Genomic DNA, 10,000 nt, shown 5'->3' with positions numbered 1-10,000 from the left:
CTCTCTCTCTCTCTCTCTCTCTCTCTCTCTGTCTCTCCCTCTCCTCTCTCTCTCTCTCTCTCTTTCTCTCTCTCTCTCTCTCTCTCTCTCTCTCTCTCTCTCTCTCTCTCTCTCTCTCTCTCTTCTCTCTCTCTCTTCTCTCTCTCTCTCTCTCTCTTTCTCTCTCTCTCTCTCTCTCTCTCTCTCTCTCTCTCTCTCTCTCTCTCTCTCTCTCTCTCTCTCTCTCTCTCTCTCTCTCTCTCTCTCTCTCTCTCTCTCTCTTTTTGTCCCTCTGTCCCTCCCCCACTTTCTCTCTGAATGAGTAATAAGAAAATATGATAATTTCTCCACAGATAATAAGAGATAATGACAAAGTAAACAGAAAATAAACAATTAATTATAACCAGTTTGTAGTAGAAATTGGCAGCCTAGATCTATATCCCTAATATAAGATTTTTTACTATTGCATCCAGGTTGATGGGGCAGGAGTGGGAGTGGGCACGAGTGACGCTGTTCACAGGCTGGGCAGTGTCGGGTCTCCTACCTACAATTCACTGGACAATCCTGCATGGGGGTGTCAACACAGGTATAGTCAAGGTAAGGATAGATAACAAAACGATAATGATTATTATTTTTTTGTCTTATTTGGATTAAAAAATGGAAAATGATTGTAGAAAGGAAGAATACAAAAAAAGCAAAACCCATTTCCATGATTAATCTTACTCTAAAAGCCAGGAATTTAATATGCCATGTTTAAACCCATTATATTTGTTGACACAAAGCTGGGATGCAGTTTGCTAGTCATGAGCCAGTACATTATGAGCTCTTTTAGTGTTGATGTTACAAAAATATTCTGTAACATGTTACTTCGTGAGGGGACATGCAGTTACTAGATGCCAGATGCTACTCTGTGCATGAAACTTCATCAACTCGTAGAGCCATAAGGGAAATTTTAAACACGTATAGTTTTGTTAAGGCTTCCTGAGTCTAGAGCATATCTAGCTGTGTTGATCTCTCTCTTAGTTGAAATGTTTCTACTGTTTTCCTATTTTGTTGAAGGCCTGCATGATCATTTTCAGATTTGTTGCTAATTTCCACCCAAAAATTTAATTGTCATGCTTTTGTATATTTTTTCAGAAACATGATAATCTGTAAGTTGTAGAGCACCATAATATTTTGAACATTTAGTTCTATAGTATATTTTTATACCAAGTTTTTAAATTTTATTAATTTACTTTCATTTTTGAGATTGCAAATTAGTTTCAATCCAATGGTATATCCCTGCAATTGTAAATTGAAGTTATCATTTTCTTGCTCATTGCAATTTGACTTGGATTGTGTTTGTATATCAGATAATTCCATCACGTGTTGTTTGTTCATTACTGGGTCCACATTCCAAGGGCTAAGGTTATTTTTCATTAAGATTGGAGTTTTTTCTTTTAGAGTTTGTAGTATGGTTGTTATCAGCGATTTCCTCTGTTTTAAGTTGCTTATGATATTTGATATTATATTGAAAACATTCTTGGCTATAATCAGCCACAGGAAGTTTGAGTTAGATTTATCACTGATGTCCTTTTGGATCCCTGTGCTTCTATGTTACTGAGTTTATCCTATTGATTTCACGTGTTTCGTAGGTCTTTTGTTAGTGTTGTAGGGATGTCATAAGTTGTTTTCTCAAAGGCCTCTGAGGATTTTTTTATTTGAATTTAGATTACAACTTTTTTTTCTTGTTTTTATTTCCCTGCTGTTAAATTGTGTGTTTATTATTGTTAGACCATAAATTTTATGTTTTTGTCTTTTGAAGGTCAGTTCTTATTTTTTAATGTGTATGTATTTTGTGTTGTCAGTTGTGATTGTATTTCCTTGGATGCTTACATTGTTCCTCCCAGTCAACCAGATGTTTTATTTCACTGAGGCAGGATCGAGTAGGGCTAGTGCACAATATTTAGTCCACTTCTACAAGTAACAGTATTAGATGTAGCAATGTGTATCAATTTGAGAGTTTCTCTAGTAAAACAAAACTTTTATAGCCTTTATTATCAATACAAGGGGAAAAAAGATTACAATTTCCTTACAAAACAGTTCAAGAAAAAAAATAAATGAATATAGAAATCCTCAGTCCAGGCCTTCATAATATCCTATGATAAACATTCCTTTGTAACAATGATAATTATTTCAGTAAAGTGTGAATAACCAATCAAATGCTACATTTAGAGACAGTTTGATAAGGGGTTGGAGAGGTTGAGGCAAGGCCAGTCCTACCAAACATCTATACAGATGCAAGAATAGAACTGAGACAGACCACAAGGACCAATTGCAAACCTCCCTAATACTCTACAAGTCTTTTCTGATACTGCCAGGATCTAACCATTTGCATACTCGGTGTTCATTTTGAGCATTTATCTAAGTAGCTTCAACAGCATTTAGGGAATTATTTTATTTTATCATTATTATTTTTTAAATGAGTAATTCTTCTTTCAAATTTCCAGGTTTTCTTGCCCCGTATTTTCATGATGTATGCCATCAGTGGAGCAGCTGTCATTGTCTACATGTGGAAAATACCTGAGAGATATTTTCCAGGTAAGTTGTTTTTAAGATCCTATTAAGATGCTTTAACTTTATTTTGTTATGATTTTGTAATACTGTATTTATTATAGCATTGGGTGAAAATGAGGAATAGAGAAAAATAATGTAAAAATAATTATTTTTATACATTTCTTTTTTGAGAGAATGTAGTGAAATGATAATATTTTATCTTGTGTTGTTTTATTGATATAAAAAAAATTCTTCTTTACTTTTAACAGCAGGTTATGGTAAATTATAAACTCATGTTTTATTATACATCCAATTGATATCAAGGAGGAAAGAATATCATTAGTCCATTTGTAACAGAATCCTTATTTCCTTGTGTATCCAGGTCGCTTTGACTACGTTGGGGCTTCTCACCAGCTGTGGCACCTCATCATAGTCGCAGCCTTGGTCTACTGGCACCAGACTGGCTTAGAGTATGCATACTACAGAAATGTCTTTGGTTGTAATGGTATTTATGCAAAGGAATAAGAGCATTCCTCTCTCCTGAACTGTGATATGTGGTTACTTAAAAGAGAGGCAGGAGTCAATAGTAGAGTAGCTTTTATAGAAATATTGCAGCTGTTATTGTTGTGCATGTTGGTTGTCCTTTTCTTTCTGTTTTGGTTGTAATTCTAAAGCAATTTTTTTTTTTCTTTCCTGACATCTAGATTCCTTTCTTCTCTATCGGTGATATATAAATGCAATCGTGCTAGGATTTAGTATCATAATTATTAACTTTGAAAATGAAGGAAAATACTCTTAAATATCTGACTTCTGCTTGTTCTTGCATTTATGGCTGGCAAAGTATAAAAGAAAATCATAAGTAGGGTAAAAGAAAATGAAAGATTTGTTTCTTTTTTATTATTGTGAACGGCAAATTACTCTGTCGGTTTATGAAATGGCAGAAAAACTCCCTTTTGACATCATTCTTGTAATGGTAATTGTCATATTAGTAACAGATAAACAGTATGTTTTGAAAGTCAGGTGGAAATAGATACTATGAAAGATTTTTATATCATCTTTTCTCAAAAAAGGTCTACAGATTGATTTTTTTCTTTCTTTCTTGTTTATATGCTCATGAATAAATGTGTCACATATTTTTAGAAGAAATAAGGATGCAGATAATCAAATGTTCAGAGTCTTCCAAGTTTTTGCTACCTCAAGTGTCCAGGTATCAGCTTATATCGTGCTGATTGTGAAATAACTTATATATATGAAACTATGTTTTTAAATCTCAAAGTGACATACAGAATTTCTTTGAGTGAAGCCAAGGTAATTATATGGCTTTTTCATAAAGTGAAAATAAAAGAGTAATATATGGTAAAAATATGTATAAAATATATGTCATATCATTATTCTCTGTGGTGAATTTCAATATTTCTCACCTACTACTGCTCTGTGATATCAAGCTCTCTTTCATCGAAATAGATACTGACTTATTGGAGGTGTTGAAGAAATAATAATACCAAAAGATTTTAGGAATTTGAATAAAAGAAAAGAAAGAGATCAAAAGAATAATGGAAGGGACTTGTGAAAAGTTAATGGCAATAAGAAAACTCAAATAAGGTGCTTTATCATAACTGAGTTCTTTAACCCTTTACCCCTCAAGTATGAGTCTGTCTGGCAAATTATTTATATCTGGGCAACCTTCCACCTTAAGTTGAGGACTGCCTTATCTTGTTAACGACGGGTGACCAGATATCACGTCTAGTGGTTTTTGGGCCACACGCCAGGGATGCGTTATTTTGTCCAGCCCGGCGCACGGCCAGTGCGGCCGAGAATCCCGACGCATTAGGCTTATGGGTTCAAGAGTCCCGGAATTTTGGTCTTTTTAAGCCGTAATGGTCCCGTCGGGAACGGATTAATGGGGCCCTTGGTTTAGAGAATTTTTGTCTACTCAAAATTCTGTCTCTTTCCTTGGGAATATTGGTCCAACTGCACCCTCTAGATTCATTATGAACCATGGCATCCTATTTTGGAAAACAGAGACAGAGGGTTAATGATTCTAAATTATCTTTGCCCTATATTTATGGTAGAACATTTATTTACATTCAGTATTTTACTACCAGTTGACTCTTTCTCCAGTTGTTTCTGCTAATGAAGACATTGTTATGGGAATACCAAAGCAAGGGTTTATATGAAAGCTTCCCAAATTTAGTCAGTGAATTCATCCTTCCAGCTGGTAAAGGGTTAAGGAACATATTTGTAGGTAGTAGTTACTTTGATAAGTTTAGAGTTATAACTTTAGAATATTCAGGTTTCTCTGTTTTGTTGGTACTCATTACATCTTCAAGACAAAAACTTTAAATGTGTAATGATCAATAGTATTTTGACAACAGGGATAACAGGGAACATAAATCGTGTTCCCTGTTATCCACTTAAGTAATACTATGCGGCATACAAACTTATTATATTACCAAAGAGACATCAGTGTTATTGTCATGAGATGGAAGAGCATGGATAATAAACACCTCTTGTTATGAGTATGACAACTGTATGATGAAAACTTCAGATGGGTTGTGAGCTGGTGTATGATGTTATTTGAAAGACTACAATGTACTATTATTGGTCCTTGTGTTTCTAAGCAGCTATTCCATAAAAAAATTCTGTTAAGGTTGTCCCTTGTGAAATGTTTTGAAATAATGTCAGATTTCCTTCAACTGTCTTCATTTCTCTGAATTGGTAATTGTTCTTGGAAATCCAAGAAATGTGTTTATCATTTAAAGATCTTTAAAGCATTTGTTAGAAGTTTCTTATATATTTATTTTTATTGTTATTTTGACTTATCTTTTTCAAGATGTTTCAAGAAGTATTATTTCAGTGTGTTCATTGTATAGTTTTTAATGTTTTAGTTCTTCACAAAGTCCACTGGAACATAGGTATTTTTTCAACTTCAAGTTTTTATCTTATACTTCCTAATTGTTGGAACGATAGCAATAGTAGACTGCTGATATTAACCTGTTAACGACGGGGCAATTTTGGCTTTAACCCGTTGACGGGTTAAAGAAAAGCACAATAGTATTTTTTGTGGAGGTCAATTTTTTTCTCCCATTATATCTTCACATAATAATCCTTTAACCCAATGCTGCCGGCCGCCGGCCACAGACGGCGATTATGTAATATGATAGCGCGGGTGCCGCCATACGCCATCAATGATATAATTGATTTAGGCCTATGCGTTCGAGAGCCCCGGCATTGACGCCAAAAAAGACGAAACGGCCCGGCGGGAATGGGTTAAATGTACTTACTGTTACTCATTAGTGATTCAATGCTAATTATGTACATGATAATCATAGCTGTAGCTTCATGCAGTCCATGATTCTAGTTATGTAAGAATATCAAATTTTATTCTGTAATTAAGACTATGAAAAGCTCTTTGTAAGAAATGTTGAAAAGGGTATGACAGAAAACAAATAATTTCACAATGCAAGATATCCAATCAATATTTCGATATTATGTCAAGAGATGTTTGTGAAAGGAAAAAAAGCAAAGATAGTCCATATTTGAAATTTGTTTTTTGTGGTAATGTATATGTGAATCATAACAGCTGTTACAGCATGAATCTGATATGTTACGGGTCTATTAAGATTTTTTTTTTGGTATGAAGCATGGAGAAAGCCTCTGTCTGAAATGGAGTAAAGTCGAAAAGCAAGTTATGGTATCTTTTATTCTTTACTATGTGTTTTGTATGAGAGGGAATAGGAAAAAGAGAGACCAACACATTTTAACCCATTGCAGACGGGGTCATGACATACATGATGCAGGAGATTTGGTCTGACGACGATTGTCATGACGTACATGACGTTGGGGATTTTGGATTGCTATGTTATTTTATTGTACCATGAGTAATAAGTGTGTAATGATGACAATTGCAGTCATAATTACTATAATTGCCATGATATTAACCCATTGGTCGCGGTTTTAATACAATATGTATACATTCAGATGGCGGGTTTACATTGTTTGGCATGGTGCCATCCGTGTCTACGACCAACTCTGCCTTGACAGCAAATTATGCCATCCGCTGTCAGTGGGTAAGTAAAATGGGTTTCACCTAAAATCCAAAACCTAGATGGCACCACTTTCTCCTAGCACAAGCAGGAGAGGGAGACTTGAATGGTACCCATCCATGGTCTCTAGTTAGCACTATCTTTAGAGAGAGATGACACACAGCAAGTTGTCAACCTCTTGCTCTAAAGCACCAGCAATGAAGGATGTGCAAGCAGAAGGAAAAGAGGAAGATGACTTAACCCACACAGGACGGGTGGTACAGCATGTGTACCGCGCATTCAAAAGCCCAGTTGCCGGGCGGCACAGTATTGTGCCGGCCATTCAATTGATTTAGGCCTAATAATTCGAACGCCCCGGCATTTGGACATTCAAGGCTAGAATTCCCCCGTCGGGAATGGGTTAAACCATGCCCAGTGTCTACAATGTGCCCCTGTGCCAGTAGGACTGCCTTGTACTGTACTTGCACTCACAGTCATAAGCACAGGTTTCCTTCCTCTTCCCAACCTCCTCATGTTACCTGCATTACAGATGATTATATTTTTCGTATTTGATCATGACAATATGCGAATACGAAAAAAATTAAGTAGTTTTTTATCTTCCTATAAAACAGTAATATTTCTATCATGTACAGTATAAAGGAAAAAAGTAGCTGACATAGAGCCTATACTACAATTATAGTCAGCTGCAGCATTAATAGAGCCTGTGATGTGACACATATAAGTCTCTCAATACAATAAAACACAAAAATGGCTCTAGTTTTGCAATGAGTGACTGAGAGTGGGAAAGGACAAGGTATGTTGCGTGAAACTGCCTCTCTCTGAAATAAAATTCCTCCTGAAGACTGTTCAAACAAATCTATCCCCCATCTGCAATGGGTTAATACATTGGGATACCTTATACAAATCAGTTTCTCCAGGTATATACTTTGGCCAGACAATCAGAATGAATCAGACTTGTCATCTACACAAACCCTTTAACAAACATCCTTCATTTTATACAGTAAATTATAATATATGTAATCATTATTCCAAATAAAACAGACATATTACTTTTGTAAATATCACTAATACCTTCTTTAAGTTATAAAAAAAATCCCTCAGTATTATAATAAAAGGCAAATTTTAATTCTGGATAAAGAAAGAAATGTATCGCTATAAAAAGTCAAGGTTCTTACAATGCCTAAATCTTATAATTCATTTAAGCCTAATAATAATGCTTAAATGATGATAAGACTTATTTCATATGGGGTCTTGTCCTGTAGTAGGGTGATTTTGCAGATCAGGTCACAGACCAACTATAGAGGTGATAAACTGCTGATTGTATAATAACAGCATCTGTTGAGTGACATCCTTAACCCCTCCATAACAACAGACATGTTTCGCAAGATCAAATTGCTTTGGCATTGCATTTTTCCTCATGTTGAAATTTCAAGCTATATATTCCTTCAATTATGATGCCCTATTATACTGAATGCTAATTAGTATTACTTTCCTAGTAAGTTATATATAGGCTCATATATCATACGATAAGTAGAAAATAATGGAAAGCACACATTTTATGATACCAAGCCAAGGTTGAACATCATAAGATGTGTCCTATCCTGGAATGGTTAAGATAAAACTCACAGAGGCAACTGAATCCATATCTTGTGATTAGAAATATAGCTCAAGGTATCCCCAAGATGTTTGAGATATCTCTGCTGTAACTTCATTTTATAGTTTAGATAAAAGTAGTATATGGTGTATATCATTTCAGTCATAATAGTGGCATTATATATGCTGTTAAAATGTAACTGCTTGCTTGTTTAATGTTGACATAATTTATGTAATATATTATTTTCCTTTCTCCATGATCTATGCACAGCACAAAAAAGATGTTAATTACATGTTCTGCATGTATTTAAGTTATCATGTCAACATAGCTTACAATATAGACTACATTAAACAGTATAAGTTAGATCTAGTTAAGAAAAATCATAAACTGACACATGACAGCTTATTTTCATTGCTTTGAAATAAAATGTGTGACATTAAGTTAACTGAGATAACCAAGTGACATTAGCAACTGAACTCCCCACTATAGTATTGTTTTCTTCATATTTATTTACACAAATGTTTCCACAAGTTCCTAGTCACCAAGAAGTTAATTATTCCACTCACGACGGGGGCATTCCAGCCTTGCACTTCACAATGCTGGGGCTTTTGAACGCTTGGGCCTAAATCAATTAAATGACTGGCACCATATGGTGCCACCCGGCAACCAGGCCCTTGAATGAGCGGTACCGTAGTGTACCACCCGTCCAGAGAGGGTTAATACTTGACCTTACCTGTGTACCTTTTTCCTTGAAATTTTGGAGAAAAAAAAGTGTTCATATTAAATACTATTTGTATTATTACTAATTATTATGATATTTATTACTAATTATTATGATATGTTATTATGATACCTATTATAATGGTAATAACAGCAATAAGAGTATTCAAAATAAGAATAAGAATTTCTCAAAAATTCAAGGTGCGAGGTAAATAGATGAGGTCAGGTAGGCCTGTTAATTGACTTTTTGATGACTAAGCTCTTGTGGAGTTGTATATGTGTAAAGATAATAATAATAATGAAACAACAAACTGAATAGTGCATGTATACATTAATGAGTTAAAGGAGGAAAGTGTATTGATAAAGTTGGCAATGGAAAGAGAGTTTGCATTGATGTGGGAAAGCAAAGGAAATACTCCATATTCCTTTCAGCACTTCATCCCAGGTATGAATATCTTGTCAGATAATTTTACCTTAAATTAAAGGTCAGCAGAGAGCCTCCTATGGATATATATTCTTTAAAAAATAATTTGACAACTCAGTTTGTTGATATTAAAAAGAAATATAAGATCTATATTTCAGTCAAGAAATACAGATAGATTGTTTGTTTGTAGTGAAATACATTTTTAATAGATCTATATGATAAATGTTTTGGATATAAAAATACTAATTTTAAAAACTAATTACTTGAGACTTAGCTGACTTGCATCTTGATACTGAAGAATGTTACAGCATAAAAATAAGCTTGTCTATATGCTTCTAAGAACTGTCAACTGTCAATACACTTCATATAATCATTCTGTATTTATGCTTATTTAAATCCAGTGTAGCAAAAAGTACACATATTATTTAATATCCCAATACCTTAATTTTGTTTATACAAGCTTTTTTATTTATCTATTGAATTTAAATTGAAAGTTTCTTCTAGACTTGGTAAGGGAAACTGCATCTCAGTCTGAAAAGTGGCTTGTGTCAACCCTTGGTAATTCAGTCATTCTGACTCACTCATACATTATTTCAAGTTATATGAATAGTTAGCGGTGACTGACATGTATATCTTTTACAAAATTCCTGAATCTGTATATGTTTTACAAAATTCCTGAACTTGTATATGTTTTACAAAATT

General features: G+C 34.3%; 1 protein-coding gene across 1 annotated transcript in view; it reads left to right on the top strand.

Moving 5' to 3' along the window:
* The window catches only part of LOC122255834 (progestin and adipoQ receptor family member 3), a 12,850-nt gene extending 5,241 nt beyond the window's left edge, over positions 1-7,609 (top strand). Inside the window, exons 5-7 of the mRNA XM_086546843.1 lie at positions 453-576; positions 2,469-2,559; positions 2,897-7,609. Coding sequence (XP_086402969.1) covers positions 453-576; positions 2,469-2,559; positions 2,897-3,039 — 358 coding nt within the window. The 3' untranslated portion in view covers positions 3,040-7,609. The remainder of the gene's footprint in view (positions 1-452; positions 577-2,468; positions 2,560-2,896) is intronic.
* Positions 7,610-10,000: the final 2,391 nt, after the last annotated feature.

Source organism: Penaeus japonicus, unplaced genomic scaffold, assembly GCF_977035675.1.
Source record: "Penaeus japonicus unplaced genomic scaffold, GWHDUDI00000001_assembly GWHDUDI00000018, whole genome shotgun sequence".
NCBI classification, from domain to species: domain Eukaryota; kingdom Metazoa; phylum Arthropoda; class Malacostraca; order Decapoda; family Penaeidae; genus Penaeus; species Penaeus japonicus.
Note: the sequence above shows the minus strand (reverse complement) of the source record. Positions and strands in the feature narration are given on the sequence as shown.